This window comes from Lipotes vexillifer, unplaced genomic scaffold, assembly GCF_000442215.2.
Source record: "Lipotes vexillifer unplaced genomic scaffold, Lipotes_vexillifer_v1.1 scaffold537, whole genome shotgun sequence".
Lineage (NCBI taxonomy): Eukaryota > Metazoa > Chordata > Mammalia > Artiodactyla > Lipotidae > Lipotes > Lipotes vexillifer.
In genome coordinates, this window is record NW_006776635.1 from 179,119 (window position 1) to 196,675 (window position 17,557).

General features: G+C 35.2%; 1 protein-coding gene across 2 annotated transcripts in view; it reads left to right on the plus strand.

Moving 5' to 3' along the window:
• The window catches only part of LAMA2 (laminin subunit alpha 2), a 628,216-nt gene that overhangs the window by 155,571 nt on the left and 455,088 nt on the right, over positions 1-17,557 (plus strand). For both annotated transcript variants that reach the window (XM_007450523.1, XM_007450524.1), the window contains exon 2: positions 16,289-16,459. In XM_007450523.1, the coding sequence (XP_007450585.1) occupies positions 16,289-16,459 (171 nt within the window). The remainder of the gene's footprint in view (positions 1-16,288; positions 16,460-17,557) is intronic.

The following is a 17,557-nucleotide window of genomic DNA, read 5'->3' on the forward strand; positions in this document are numbered from 1 at the left end:
CCCAATATATTGTTAAACAAGTCTTCAGTTTAGTTTAGAAGAATGGAGACAATATAAAAATATTATTATGAATGCCTAGAAATCTTAAGTCCCCAAATCCATCTGTCAGTTTCATGAGCATGATTTACAAGCCTGCTTCATTACTGACAAGGTAGACAAAATATATATCTCTAAAGAATAACATTTTACTGGGCATGTTTGTTGTAGCCAAGCAAATATATAGTGTTCTGAAAGTGTTGTTTAAATCTCTTGTTTCAACATGCTTGGGACCAGTTAATGTTTACAGTTTTGTGAGTGAATAAATCTACTGAAAACATTTCGTTCAATAAGTTGACCTTCTTGAGTTTTGAATAAATTTTGGAGCCTTAAGTTTAATCTTCAATGTGTGTCTAAGTTTAATCTTTTTGTATTATCAACTCTTTATTGTTATTATTTTAACATTTTGAATAAAATAATTACCTTTTGAAATACTTTGACCAGTAACTTCTAGCCATAAGCCAATCTGGTAGCAATTGTGAGATTCAGTGTCAACAAGAAAAAAATAACCAACCCTTGGCTGTCTTGACATGACTGAATCCACCAAATATATATATATATATATATATATATATATATATACACACACACACACATACACACACACACACACACACACACACATACACATATATATCTCACTTCCAAAGTGATTCAGGGCATATTATCTAGGTATGATTTTACATGATGTAGTATATTATTAAATTAACCAGTAGTGCAAAAATAGATTAAATATTATTAAAGATACAAGGAGAGAAGTTAGAGAAGTGGGCAGACAGAAATCATAAGTTTCTTATATGAAACTGAAGAGCAATTTACTTTGTAAGCAAAAATCTCATGACACTAAAACAGGATGACGAAGAAATTACACTGTGTGCAAGTGTGGAGAAAAAAATAGCTTGTGATACCATAGTGATCTGAGAGCTCATTATACATCAGCAATGAAAAGCTCTAACTACCATGCAATTAAAATACTAGAGAGTATAAATAAGAGTGTATCATGTGTGGTAGCATATAAAAATTTAGAAGTGGATGGAATTTTAGTAGAGTGATACTCTTGAAAAAGGAGACTGATTAGGAATATTTAATTAGAGAACAGTTACACAGACAACTTCTGTAATATCTTTCAAGCAAGATTGTCTCATTTTGGATGTCATACTTATAGTAAGAACGATACTCCAAAGATGCATCAACATCCTGTATGCTGATTGGAATGTTCTCTTTCACTGCCAGTAGTATATATCCTATACTCCATTAACGTCCCTCTGTCAACTTGACTGCCAAGCAAGATTGAGAACTGAATAAGTTTCAATGCGGATAACTAGTAACCACCGCAAGTTATAGAGTCCTGTTCGTCTCTTCTCTGTGTCCTAAACTCATTGATTCTAGTGATGATAAAACGCTTTTTGGACAGCTACCTGTAAAAGAATGAAATTAGAACACTTCCTAACACCACACACAAAAATAAACTCATAATGAATTAAAGACCTAAATGTAAGGCCAGACCCTATCAAACTCTTAGAGGAAAATATAGGCAGAACACTCTATGACATAAATCACAGCAAGATCTTTTTGACCCACCTCTTAGAGAAATGGAAATAAAAACAAAAATAAACAAATGGGACCTAATGAAACTTAAAAACTTTTGCACAGCAAAGGAAACCATAAACAAGATGAAAAGACCACCCTCAGAATGGGAGAAAATATTTGCAAATGAAGCAACTGACAAAGGCTTAATCTCCAAAATTTACAAGCAGCTCATGCAGCTCAACAGCAGAACAGCAAACACCCCAATCCAAAAATGGGCAGAAGACCTAAATATACATTTCTCCAAAGAAGATATACAGATTGCCAACAAACACATGAAAGAATGCTAAACATTGTTAATCATTAGAGAAATGCAAATCAAAACTACAGTGAGATATCATCTCACACTGGTCAGAATGGCCATCATCAAAAAATCTACAAACAGTAAATGCTGAAGAGGGTGTGGAGAAAAGGGAACCCTCTTGCACTGTTGGTGGGAATGTAAATTGATACAGCCACTATGGAGAACAGTATGGAGGTTCCTTAAAAAACTAAAAATAGAACTACCATATGGCCCAGCAATCCCACTACTGGGCATGTACCCTGAGAAAACCATAATTCAAAAAGAGTCATGTACCAAAATGTTCACTGAAGCCCTGTTTTCAATAGCCAGGACATGGAAGCAACCTAAGTGTCCATCAACGGATGAATGGATAAAGAAGATGTGACACATATATACAATGGAATATTACTCAGCCATAAAAAGAAACGAAATTGAGTTATTTGTAGTGAGGTGGATGGACCTAGAGTCTGTCATACAGAGTGAAGTAAGTCAGAAAGAGAAAGACAAATACCATGCTAACATATATATATGGAATCTAAAAAAAAAAAAAAATGGTCATGAAGAACCAGCGACAAGACGGGAATAAAGACACAGACCTACTAGAGAATGGACTTGAGGATACGGGGAGGGGGAAGGGTAAGCTGGGACAAAGTGAGAGAGTGGCATGGACATATATACACTACCAAATGTAAAATAGATAGCTAGTGGGAAGCAGCCACATAGCACAGGGAGATCAGCTAGGTGCTTTGTGACCACCTAGAGGGGTGGGATAGGGAGGGTGGGAGGGAGGGAGACGCAAGAGGGAAGAGATATGGAGACATATGTATATGTATAACTGATTCACTTTGTTATAAAGCAGAAACACACCATTGTAAAGCGATTATACTCCAATAAAGATGTTTAAAAAAAAACAAAATGCTTTTTGAAGATCTTTGAAATACTTGCAGTGGTGTTTATTTGGTAGGAGCTCTACAGAAAATTAGAACATTTAAAGTGACTGAGGTTATTAAAGAACATAAAGTTGGTGGTGATGAGTTATTATCTTAATGTCTACTAATAACTGGAGAAAAAAGACGTGCTTCCAAATAATCATGAGAAAAACTAGGAAAAAGCCCCCACAAGACCAAAGGACATTTTTGAAAATGTTTTTAGCCTGCAACACTAAACTCTTTTGGGTCACATTTTGACAGTAGTTTTTCAGAAATTTTCAAACTTTGAAAATCCTAAGTGGATTTTTTAGGAATGGCATGGTTGCTTTTTCCTCAGATCTCTAGGACAACTAATTGTAGAGCCTTCTTGCCTTTACCCATTGCAAAGGCTACCTCTGCCTTTAGGTTAGAATACAGAGGTTTTCCCTTTGAAAGCAGCTGACTCAGAATCAGACCCCTTCTCAGAGATCCATAGCTATAATTTCTGCATCTCCAAATTTAGGTTTCAAGTCCTTGCCTAGGTATTTAAGGTGAAGATTAGTTAAATCTGGTTTCTTTGGGCTTATAGCCATATTTACCTTAGGACACCCTCTGGGCTTGACCTCTGGCCACACTTACTTTGAGTATCTTCGAAATTCTCTCCTTGCTGCCTGCTGTCACCCACTAATTCCAGTCCTTCATTTATTGTTTCTAATACAATTTATGCAAAAATTCTATTATATAATTCTCTGGCACTAGTTTGAAGCTCTGTGAAGGTGGAAGGTTTGCCTGTGTTGTTCATTCTTGTATTAATTCGCTGCCTAGCTGAGTGTCTGGAGAGTTGGAGGAATTCAATGAATTTGTTACATGCAGTCGAAGAAAAACTGGGATTGGATTTGAAAAACACAAGTTCTATATTTAGGAAATGGTCTATCATTATTGATGTTCTGTTATTTCATCTATATAATCGAGTGAATAATGCCTATACCATCTATCTTATAGTTTTGTTGTGAGAGTCAAGCGATAAATGAAAATCTTTGTAAAATTCAGTGCTACTCTTTTATTATGATCAATGAATTGCGTTACTCAAACAAATGTTAACAGTACGTACCATGCAACAAAGGAAAGTTCATGGTTCTTGGTTTTGTTTTTGTTTGTTTTAGTTCAAACTAGAACAAATATACTTACTCCAGAATTTTTAAAAAGCAGTTAGAACTGATGTGATGAAATCAATTCACCAAATCTCATTCACTTTTTATATTCATTAATATTATGAATATTAACTGAGCATCTATTTGATGTCAGTGACTCTAGTTGTCTCTGAGAATAAAAAGATTCATGAATTATGGTCTCTGCCCTCAAGGAACTTAGAGTTTAGTGGTCAAAGAATGTTGGTAAAAATGCAAAAGCAAAACTGACAAAAACCTCATCATATATGAGAGTTTATATGTGCTTGGTAAATGAAAAGTATTATTAGCAACACTATGCTAAATGACTGTAAAATGCTGATTTTTTGCTTCAAGTATTTACAAGAGCAAACAGAATATTTGTGAGTTTTCTTGCATATTTATATGTGTGTTCAAACAGCTGCTGGAGAACAAAGTGTTTTGCTATAAACACTGTCAAATCTCACTTTGAAAAAAATTTGTCCATAAAACAAGTATTTCCATAGATATACTAAAGCTGCATAGAATTTGCTTTTAAAGCATAAACTAGAATTAGATGCTTGAGTCAGCTGTGAAGTATTTTTTCATACAACTCTCATTTTAATTCTTCAGCCTATGGATCAGGCTAAGACCTGGTACAATTTGAAAGGAATGATACAATATAAAGTTCCAGTGGTGAGCATAACTTTAACATTGTATTTATTAGAACCATACATTTATATATTTATGTCTTCCAAAATTTTTTTTTTGTAGAGGGGCTTTGGGATGAGGATGGACATAGACCAGGGTGTGGGGAAATACATCAATCAATAAATCTGACTTCTGATTTATCAACCAAACCAGTCTAATCCCAGAGAGAATTCAAAGTTGCTCACATAAAACACAAAAGACAGTTTTATTTTCTAAGACAGAAGATAAGAAACTACCCAGAGCTTAGGGACTTGGGTTTAAGAAGACAATTAACACAATAAACTTTAAGGAAATAATGGTTTTAGCCCTGGAGACTAACATTGTCTGTGTTGTCAAGTCACTAAAACAATAAAAGAGATGTATCTGTGGGGTTTTTTTGTGTGTGTTGGTTTTGTTGTGTTTTGCTTTTTTCATGTTTTATTCTTTGATATTTTGACAAAAGGAAGTTTTCCACTTCTTCAGACTAGGCATACAATTATACCCTAAGTTCTAAGATGAATTTCTCCTTAGAGAATATTTTTGAGCACCTTTGTGTGTCCAGCCCTCGCTAGGCCCTGAGAATACAGTGGAACAAAGTAAATAAAATAAACATGGTTTCTTCCTTCATGGAGTTTCTGTTTCAGTATGGGAGATAGATCTTGGGTAAGTAATCATTAAATAAAATTACACATGGGCAAAGTATGGCATATTTAGGGATTAAAATGGGGGATTGTTTAGAAAGGGTTAAGAAAGATCTCAGAGGAATTAAGGTATAAGGAAAAAAGATTTGTGAAAGGTAGGAAGATATAAAGAGTGGAGGAAAGTTAAGAGGCAGGGATTTCTAGGCAAAATCCCGAGGAAGGAAAAAACAGAGCCTTGTTCTAGAAACTAACTAAAGGTAGTATTCTTTGAATGTGATGAGAGAATATTGTATAAAATAGGATAATAATTTAAAATTTTAACCTAGGTGCACTTATACTCCCTTGAAAGATGTTAAGAGTGACTTGATCAGATTTGCATCTTAAGAAAATCCATTTTGTTAAAAATGGATTGAAGAAAAGCAAAGGGTAGTCAGAAGTCCATTTAAGAAGCTATTGCAAAAATCCAGATGTTAAAAATGCCTGTGACTCGGCCTTGGCGCTGGTGAGAAGCGTATGGATCTGAAATTAATTTTGGAGTTAGAATAGTTTTTGGTGATGGAATGCATCAACAATGACTCCTAGCTTTCTGTATGAGACACTGGGTGGGTAAAATAAAATGTGTTGAGCTAGAAATAACTCAGGAGTAGCTAATTCAGGGCGGTTGTGTGGGGATGGTGGTGGTGCCTGAGTACTGGAAATCACAAGCTCTGCTTTGTGTAGATTAAGTTTGAGATGCTGGTGAGACATCTAAGTGGAGGTAGTATGGTATTTGGATAATTAATCCAGGAGCTTCAGAAAAATATGTGGCCTGGAGATATAACTCCACATTGACTATGCAGATGGTATGTAAATGGTTTAGAAGTAGATGAGATTATTGCGGATTATTTGGAGATTATTTGCGGATTATTTGGAGATTATTTGGGGATGCAAATGAAATAAGAAAAGGATCTAGGATCAAGGCCTGAGGAAGTCTAACACTTACTGATAAAAATAAATGAAAAAGATCATAGTACATGAATGTGACTTTTCTTTTTCCTTTTGTCTAGATCTTTTAAGCCAGAGGAAGCACAATGTAGAATAGTGTTTTTGGTTTTGTTTTAAAAAATATCTGTTTCATCGTTAGAAATAAGAAATTGTCTAGCAGTCCTTAAAGAGCAGGACCCATGGGAAACAGCATCTTTCCTGCTGCCATTATATGCACCAAAGCTTACTTGAGTCCCTTCTGATATTTTTGTTTGAGGGCCGTAAATATAAGCTCGTGCTCTTTGCAGAGCAATTAATTTAGAGCTTTCTTATATTTTTTTACTTTGGATTGTCAACAGCAGACACAGACACAAAGTTTTTATTTTGTTTTCTATATTACAAACACCTCTGTTGTGGGGTAATTGCCAATTTAAGGCTCTAAATTTCATTTTCAGTGACTTAAAATTGTTTCACATTTCCTCTCCTTTGCCTTTTTTACTTCTCGTTTTGAGTTTGCAGACAGACCTGCCAAAGAGACATCTAGTTTATAGGCTTGGTTTTGGAAGCCAGGCAGGAGAGAAGAGAGCAGATACTGAACATATGCTCTGCTGATATGGATGAAGTGAGATTGGAGGAAGCTGGGAAACAGTCTATTTCTCCCTAACTGCCACCCCCTCAATGAATATTTTGGGTACCCTTATGTTAGAATATGCTAAGTAAGTGCCCTAGCTATAATAATTATTTTTTATCATATGATTTTGAAAACTTCTAGGATGATTCACGATTGTTCTACAAGTGGAACATTAAAAAAATTAATATAAAAACAAAGCAGTTTGTAGATACTAATTTTAAATGGATAGTGGGTGAGATTTCCATGCACATTGAAAGGAATGGAAATTTTGTGACCAGGGCAATGTCCACCAGGTCCTCAACAAATAATGGAAGTGGGAGTAGTGGGGATCTGTATTTTGGGGATATAAATTTGAAGTTTGAAAAAGAATCTATTCAATCTAGCCCTAGAGATGATATTTTGCTGAATTTTATTTATTTATCCATCTCAAGAAGTCTTTATTGATCAGATATAGTGTGGTCAAGTTCAATTTAATGAGCATATGGTAGTTAGAGAGTTGGTTTAAAAAATATGTATTTTGAGGAGTTTGAGGAACTTTGCGTACAAATGCCTTATTTTGAGTCATTGTCATAGAGGTGTATTGTCATGTCCTTCCTGGTGTATCTGTTAGTGTTCTTACCAGAAATCCATGTCATAATGACAGTTATTTTCTTATATCTATCATTTTAGGTTATTGAAAATCCATGATGTAATCCTGTCTTAATAAGATTAATAATATGCTTTGTCAGAAATTTAATAAAATCCTATAGTGCTTGGTTGGGTCAAGGGGCTAAGATGGCATTTAAGTTTATTATGGCCCTTGTAGTCCTTATTTTAGTCAGAATATCTGTACGTAGAGTTGATATTCCATAAGCAAAACTTGCTTAAGACCCTTTGGAATATGTGTTTGCATCTGGTTTATTTTGTGTCTGATAATAATAAAACTACTTAAATTTTCATCTTTGTTTAGAATAAACAAACTAAACAATTTTTAACATGTACTAAGTAGAAATTGTACTACTTTTTCTGATTAGAAAAGAAGAAAGGAGACCAAATCAACCCTTAAGCCTCCAAAAATATCCTTTTATTTTGGAAGCTGAAAAGAGGAGAACTGAGCAACAGTACTAGACATATTGGAAAGGCCTGTTAGGATGAGAATACATGTCCTCCTTTTGTTTTTCTTCTGAGCAACTGGATTCAGCATTATTTTTTTCCAGCTTACAAACATGGTTGTGTCTGCATGGCTAGTAGTTCAACTTGGACTGATTTTCTAGTTCTGTAAAACTCTTCATCTGCATCATGGATTAGGAGCATTAATTTACTTCCTGCAGTGCACAGCTGGAAATCATTCTCTTCGGCAACATGTTGTTTTGTCCCATTTTTGTTTTATACCAATGTGTTCCTACACACCCACATAGCTCAGGATTTCAGACAAGTATCTCCTTTTCTTCCTTGACACGTCTTAGAACATTTTAAATTGGCATGTTCTCTTTTGTCTTTCAAATGCTGAATTACTTGCAAACAGCTCTGTTTGCCTGCATGAGAATTTTTAAAAATGCTCCACAGACCTAGAGACTGAAATGGAAAGTCAGAAACATTCAAACAGACAGGTTCCTCTTATTCGTTTGAGAGGGGAGAGATGCTTGGCATAAGCGAGCAAGAGAAATATTGTGTATCAAGACTAGGATGACAGAAGGAGGCGGGGGGAGAAATGTGTATTGTATTACTGTAAAAAATGTGATGATTTTTAAAAGTTATTTAAAAATTGAATATATTGGAGAGGATTCATTGACTGGATGACTTTCCCATAGCAAGTCTCCAAGTACTGTCTGTTATCAATTATGTTAACGATGGTCTTTGTGAGTTGGACTGTAGATGTTAACAAGAAACATTATTTGAGAAATTAAAATGCATATACTGATATTTAACATGTCTATCAATATCTTTGAATGTTAATTAAAAAGTATTATATTATGCTAGGCACAGATAGTGAAGACAGCTACTTGACAATATTCATTTAGTTTAATATTCTAACTGATGAAAACAAGAAAATATATTTAGGAATTCTTTTCGCCAAACTACATTAGGAAGATTTTCTTTTACGATATGAGTTATATCACTGTCGTTTTAAAATGGTGGTTCACCAAACGTCACACAGTTAAATATAATCAAGATAAAGAGCACGATGGAAACAAACAAGTAAAATAAGCTAGAAGGAAACTTTCATCATAAAACATAATTTTAAAAAAATTTATTTTACATCTTTATTGGAGTATAATTGCTTTGCAATGGTGTGTTAGTTTCTGCTGTATAACAAAGTGCATGAATTTATTCTCATTCAATAAATTTACATTTGAGTGCTGTTATAGGCTAGCTAGTATTATCCCCTTACTCAATAATGTTATAGACTGTGGAGATCCACTGTAAAAGATATTAAAGTTTCAGTGTGATAAGGGTTATAATAAAATATAAACTAAGTACTATGTAGACACCAAGAAGGTAATAGCCAATTCTGTGTTGCAAGGTCGAGGAAACACTTGTACAGAGATGTGGATATTTGAGCTGGGTCATGAAAGATGAGTAGATGACCATGTAAGCAAAAAAAGGACAATGTTCTATGGACAAGATAATGTCATGACAAAGAATTTTCAAAGCACCTGATATATTTGTAAACAGTAAGATGTTAGTACTCTGGATGTGTAGGAAGACATGAAAGAGGATGGAAACAGATGAGTTTAGAGAGGTAGATAGGGGCCTGATTATAAATGTTCAGATTACCAAGAAATTTGGCTGCTATGTTATAGGCAACAGACAACTCACAGAGGTTTTAAACAACAAAGTGATATGATCAGACTTAATTTTTAGGAAGATAATTTCTCCAGCAGTTAGGAAGATGAATGGAAGTGGAGTCATGAAGGAGGACTAGTATGGGTGCTGTTGCATTAGATGTAAGATCAGATAGGATACATTTACCTGAAAGGATAGATAGATAGATAGATAGATAGATAGATAGATAGATAGATAGATAACATTAAGCTGGAGACAAAACAATTAATTGGAAGCAGAAATCTTAGAATTAAGATTAGAAGTAAGACATATTTGTCCTTAAAGTACCTTTTATTTTTTTTTAACATTTTCTGGTTTCTGTGGAATAACATTTTATTAATGCTGGTTTATGTTCACCTATTTATTAAGAATGACAGAGATTTGGGGGATGAAGATTACTGTGAATGAGTTACCAATATTTTTGTAGATAGTCTTCATGAAGTCAGTCAATGGAGGTGAGCACTTGGAAAGGTTGGGTGACTTGGAATTTTTAAGAAGTTATGAGTGCCAACGAGAGGAACTGATTTGTAAGTAGCATTTAGAAGCCAGAAGGAGGCTATTTTTCCTTTCCCAGTACTTCTAGGGATCCACTGGGAGATCTATGAAGTGTCATTTGTCAGAGGAAATCAAAGCTTCAATTACAATAAGCAGGTTGAAGGAGTGCTTTCTTAAAAAGGAAAATTTGGTAATAAATTATAGGACTTGTAAAACTATGATGGAAGTTGGCCTGTGGGTGTGCATATAGAAGGGAAAAGGAGAACTAGATGACACACAACTCAGGAATGATGTAGAAGGTGAGAAGGATTTTCGTTTAGAGCAGGAAGAGGAGTGAGGCAGGGTGGATCTTTAATGATAAAATTAATTCTAATTTATTTGGGATTACAGTAATTGTGTTTGAAAACCAGCTGTGCCATTTAGGTTCTGGAAGTTATTTTCCTCATTTCTAAAACTCAAGTTCAAAATAGTCTTCTTTTTCCTACTGAATAACAACCCTCTGGCTCATCACCTAAAGAAACATTGTCTAAATCCTAAGGAACGAGTCTGAATTGTGCCACACAGTAGATCACTTACTGATATGTAAAATGCATTTCTCTGTGACTCACTTGTAGTTATTCAAAAGACAAACATGTATTAAATATGATGCTGTGTCAAAGTTCTTCATTTTTATAAAATAAAAGCTGGAAGAGCTGGAAAGCTGTACAGGAAAATAAATTCACCTGCTGTTTGCTGGCCAGCAGGTGTCTTGGAAAGACGTTCAGCTGTTTTGCTAATTCAGGGTTTTCTTTTTCTCCATTCTTCTGATTCTGAACAGGATTGAAAATAGTTTCCCTTTGTAGTATCTAACCAGCTTTTCCACATTTGATTTGACAAATGTCAAATTAAAATTCTATTGTTACTGGTATTGATAATTTATAAAAGCCAAAGAATCACATGAATCATATATACATATATGTACATATATGTGTATGTGCATATATGTGTATGTATGGTTATACACACAGATATATACTTATACATATATATTTTTTTTCTTTTGTTTCTTTTTTCTTTTTGGCTGCATTGGGTCTTCGTTGCTGCACGCGGGATTTCTCTAGTTACGGCGAGTGGGGGGCTACTCTTGTGCGTGGGCTTCTCATTGCGGTGGCTTCTCTTTTTGCGGAGCACGGGTTCTAGGTGCACAAGTTTCAGTAGCTGTAGCAAGAGGGCTCAGTAGTTGTGGCTCATGGGCTCTAGAGCGCATGCTCAGTAGTTGTGGCGCACGGGCTTAGCTGCTCCATGGCATGTGGAATCTTCCCGGACCAGGGGTCGAACCTGTGTCCCTTGCATTGGCAGGTGGATTCTTAACCACTGTGCCACCAGGGAAGTCCTTCAATTTTTTACTGATCTCATGTAATATTTTTTATTCTAGATATTGCATTTTTCAGTTCCAGGATATATATTTCATATTTTTTGTAGTTTCTATTCTCTATTTTTTATTATAAGCATTTCTGTGTGTGTCTTTGATCATAGCTGCTTAAAATTATTTGTGTACTAATTCCACCATCTGGTTGATACCAGTGTTTGTCTCCATTCACTGCTTTTCTTCTAAGTACTGGTGGCATTTTATTGTTTCCTTGTAAGTCTATCTAATATTTTTTTGTAAAATTCCATTCTGGGTGTTGTGAACAATCCATGGTAGAAAACTTAGGATTCTAATATGTTCTGAAGAATAGTTATCGATCTTGTAGTTTTGTGTTATACTGGTTAACTTATCTGGACTCAAACACTCTTGTCTTTCCTATGGAATGCAGCAACTATGATCACTGTTTTGTTCTTTTAGTCCAGTCTAGGGTACTTGGAGTCTGCCAGGGACATATGTATATCTGTTATTGATGAGAGATTTGGGAAGAGTTTATACACATATTTTGAGGTTCCCTGTCTGTGGCTTTCTTTTTTCCAGTATTTCTTCCCCACTTTACAGCAGCTGTGATCGTTCTTGGTTCTGTTTTCTGATTCTTCAAGACAGTAAAGTAAAAAAAAAAAAAAAAAAAAAAAAAAAAAAAAGACAGTGAAATTGTGGGTTTCTACTTGAGTTTTAGCTACCTTGCATGGGCAGTCTGAGGCACATCCATTATCTTCCTTCTAAGAATACACATCCTCCTGGTTTAACTGTTTTGAGTTGTTCAGTGTCTTCAAGTATTTGAGATTTTTAAAAATATATTTTATTTAGAATTCATAGCTGTTATCTGTGAGTGACTTAATTTAATAGGAGCTACTCCACAATTACTGAAAGTAGAACCTCCATATGCAGGTTTTTTAGATGCTTCTGCCATTTAACACCAAAATGTGGGGTTTTAAGGCAGATCATCAAAATCTTGCAAAATTGTATGAATAGAACACAGTATGTGAGTAAGCAAATATAGTCTAAAAACATTCAAATAAAAACAGTGAAAATTTGGTGAATTTTTAAATGTTTGCCATATTGTAGCAAAATTTCTATTTTTCCCATGATGTAAATTTTTCTAGACTATTTACTAAATGTATATAATATAGAAAAGAATTTAGTATATTATTCTCTATATAGTGTACATATTCTAATCTCCAGTAAAATATAGGGAGCATAAATATTATTTGTTTTTTGTTTAGACTTTGTTCTTTAAGCCACAAATCCAACTAAGTTTACTTAGTCTAGATACTATTGAGAAAAAAAATGTCAGACATAATTGTATGGGTAACGATGACTGGCTTTTATGTCATTAACATTACATGACCTCAAATTAAGAATTTAATTAAGAGGTTGTAAGTCAATACTCTATAAAGGTTCACCATCTATTTGTAGTTCATTTACACTTGCAATGTTTATATAATCTTAACCAAGTAACCCATATTGAATATAGCAAAAAATATTGCTCTGCTGCTTTTGAATGGGAATAAATAGGTACAGTCTAATAGATTTAACTTATAATGAAAATCGGCTGCAATCTATTATACAACCTGCTGAAAATTCAGTAGAAGCTCAGATATTGAATGACTCTTCAAATTGGTCATTAGAAACTACTTGGGGAACTTCCCTGACCAATACACTTTACTGATTTTTTAAAATAAACAACAAAATGGCTAATAAAATTTCAAAAGGCACCTGTTCCCTGATCACAAAGAAAGACAATTAAATTATGAAAAGGTTAATTTTTGAGCACATGATCAATAAATGTAACAGAAACAAATCAATGGAAAGAACTGAAAGAAAATAAATGTAAATTATATTAACATCTTTAGTTTATGATTGGAAAACTCTATGAAACAACAAAGGGGTGGTGACTGGGTAAGTTATTTCTTTTATTAAGTATGTAAATTGATAAGCTCTGCCAAGGACCAGGTTTTTCTTCATGCCCTGATGAGAATTAGCCTTCTGAGTTAAAGAGCTGAGTTCTAATCTTAGTTATTGATCTTGGTAATTCATAACTTTGTGCATATTTTTTGTCTTCTCTGAGCTACATTTTCTTCACTTGTAAAATGGGACTAATAAAATCTACATAATGGGGTTACTGGTGATTAAATCATATTAATGAATATGAAATAGCTTCTTAATCAATGTTGCTTCTGTACCCATAATCCTTTTATAACCATGTCATTTTGCTCACATTTTATTCATTTAATTCTGTGGGTAATTTGGGATGTAATCCAATTCTATATTTTGGAACATACGACATAGAGGAAAATAATTTTCACCAGCCATCTTCCCATCTCGGCTCCCTCCCGTGATTCCTCAGATCTGAGAAAGTCCAGGCCTACCCAACTCCAATTAGGTCTCGCAGGGCATGGGGAGTCTCACCCATACCTACAAAACAGAACCCAAAGTCAGGGTCAAGGTCAAGACTAGCCAGAGGTGAGGGAGACAAAGATCACAGAGGAAAACTGACAATGTCCTGGGGCAGTTTTAGAGATATTGGCTCCTGCCTGAGATGGCTTTTGTGTAAGTAAAGTGGCTTTTGTTTGAAGAAGCTAGAAGGGGCTTAACTATCTAACTTCATCCTGATGGCCAGCAAGGTGTTTTGACCTCTTAAGAACAGGATTCCCAGCATATTTCTTCCTTCCTACTACCTATTTTTTTTAATACTATAAATTATAATTTTAAAGACCTGGAAGAAAATCCCACTGAAATTACTGACAATGACAAACAGGTAATGGTTTGGGTTGATATACATGTGAACCATTGTGTATACTCTGTGTATAATCTGTAGGTAGCTATACTATATATATATATCTACAACCATATCTGCATCTATATATGATCACATAATCTAACAGGTTAGAACAGTTACAAATTCAGTCCTCTTGTCAGTCACTCAGCATCCACATAAGCTTTCAGAATAAAGTCCATACTCATATAATATTCCCTCTGCCTGGTATGTTTGTTTTTTCTTCTTCATTTTCTATATCAAATACATTTCTATTTCTCCTGCAAGATTCAGATCAGGATCACTTCCCACAATAAGACCATCTTAATAGTATTTTCATTCCCAAACCCCGAAACCTTTTATGGTATCTGGCATAGTATGTGCTCAACATGTTTTTTTTTTTTTTTTTTAATCATCTTTATTGGAGTATAATTGCTTTACTCCAATAATGGTGTGTTAGTTTCTGCTTTATAACAAGATGAATCAGTTATACAAATACATATATCCCCATATCTCTTCCCTCTTGCGTCTCCCTCCCTCCCGCCCTCCCTATTCCACCCCTCCAGGCGGTCACAAAGCACGCAACTGATCTCCCTGTGCTATGCAACTGCTTCCCACTAGCTATCTGTTTTACATTTGGTAGTGTATATGTGTCCATGCCACTCTCTCACTTTGTCCCAGCTTACCCTTCCCCCTCCCCATATCCTCAAGTCCATTCTCTAGTAGGTCTGTGTCTTTATTCCTGTCTTGCCCCTAGGTTCTTCATGACCTTTTTTTCCCTTAGATTCCATATATATGTGCTAGCATACAGTATTTGTTTTTCTCTTTCTGACTTACTTCACTCTGTATGACAGACTCTAGGTCCATCCACCTCACTACAAATAACTCAATTTCATTTCTTTTTATGGCTGAGTAATATTCCATTGTATATATGTGCCACATCTTCTTTATCCATTCATCTGTCGATGGACACTTAGGTTGCTTCCATGTCCTGGCTATTGTAAATAGAGCTGCAATGAACATTGTAGTACATGACTCTTTTTGAATTATGGTTTTCTCAGGGTATATGCCCAGTAGTGGGATTGCTGGGTCATAGGGTAGTTCTATTTTTAAGGAACCTCCATACTGTTCTCCATGGTGGCTGTATCAATTTACATTCCCACCAACAGTGCAAGTGGGTTCCCTTTTCTCCACACCCTCTCCAGCATTTATTGTTTCTAGATTTTTTGATGATGGCCATTCTGACTGGTGTGAGATGATATCTCATTGTAGTTTTGATTTGCATTTCTCTAATGATTAATGATGTTGAGCATTCTTTCATATGTTTGTTGGCAATCTGTATATCTTCTTTGGAGAAATGTCTGTTTAGGTCTTCTGCCCATTTTTGGATTGGGTTGGCTTAACATGTATTTTATGAAATAATAATTGTATAGCTAAATGCAAAATAATGATGAATGACAGAAGAGAAACCTTATTTATTTAATAATAAATCATTTACCAACCTAGAGAATACAATGTCTAAAGGTAGAGAGGTAATGTTCTGGGGATGATTGAATTATTTTAAAATTTGTAACCTGACAAATTTCACAGAATGGCTGAAATGCAGAATGGAGGTTTCAGTAAGACTTGTGTCAATAACATGAAGATAACAGAAGACTTTTAAAAGTATGATTCAGAGACAGGATTTTTTAATTATGTATTAGAGGTTAAAAATTAAGAAGATAGCTTTAGAGTTCATATTTAAGACCCAGAAAGAAAAAAAAAATGTTCGCTTGATAACACATGCTACTTATGTAGTGTATTTAATTAAGTCAGATATTTAATTATAACTGATTATTCCATTTTCATTTAATTTAATGCTCTGGAAAACATCCTATCTTTATTTCATTTTAAAATGCAGCAAAATCATCCCACACACCTTCATTTGTTCATCTTTTTTAGGTTTATTCCCTGCTGTCCTGAATCTTGCTTCCAGTGCTCTCATCACCACAAATGCAACATGTGGAGAAAAAGGACCTGAAATGTATTGCAAATTGGTAGAGCACGTCCCTGGGCAGCCCGTGAGGAACCCTCAATGTCGGATCTGCCATCAAAACAGCAGCAATCCACACTGTACGTATTTTAGGATGAATTTGTGTGGCACTGGGTAGGAGCTGTAATTGAGGATGTTGAAGTCAAAGTACATTAAAGTCAAAGCGTTTGTGGTCCCCCAAATTTCTAGAACTTTACTTCCACTGTGAACCTTACAGCCCCTCTCTGTCACTTAACAAACGTTATTGGAATTCCTTATGTGTAGTGGGTGTGGTGCTTGAGGAGAGTTTTCTAGCTGAAGACTTGTGGCAGTCCTTAAGTTTATCACTTGCAGAAGATTATCTGAAGATGTGGTTATTAATTCATGTTTTAGTCATTGAGTCATCACTTATATGTCAGGTACTGTGCTGGGGATCCAACAGGAATAAGATGTGGCCCCTGGCTCAGTTGAAGAAGTGGCAAAAAGCAGATTATTGCTGTGTAATGTGGTGGGTACCAAGGAAAGAATGAGCACAGGGGCTTTAGGGAGAAAGGGGAAGGTTACAGATTTAGTCCTGATGTAGATGAAGGCTTGCCAGGAGTGACATCTAAACTGAGACCCAAAGACAGATGTGAGCTGAGCAGGTAAAGGGGAGACAGAGGGAAGAGAAGGAATGCCAGGAAGAGGTTTCGGAATAAGGCGGAAAACAGTACTTGCTCAGGGAACTAACAGGTAGTTAGGAATGGCTGCAACTGAAGGTGTCAGAGGGCAGAGGGTAGGGATGAGTTTGGTGCAGGGCTGGAATCAGACTATACGGTTCTTAAACACCCCAAGAAGAGTGTTTCAAGGAGAGGTGTCATACAGAGCCCTCTTGGGTGGCCTCTAGGAACCACACTGATATCTCAGACTCATTCATGCGTTTATTCAGCAAGCATTTGAACACCAGCTACTAGAAATGCATTCTACTGGAGCAGAGTGTTGAATCATACATAGTCCTTGACTTAAAGGACCTGGAGGGGGGAATAGGGGAAACAAAACTAAATTGAGTGCTAGGGGAACATCTAGAGATTCCTGGGAGAAAGTGACCATGTACTGAGAAAATAAGGGTTAGTAAGATGAAAAGGGGCAAAGTATTATATATATATATATATATATATATATATATATATATATATATATATAAAATATATATATATTTT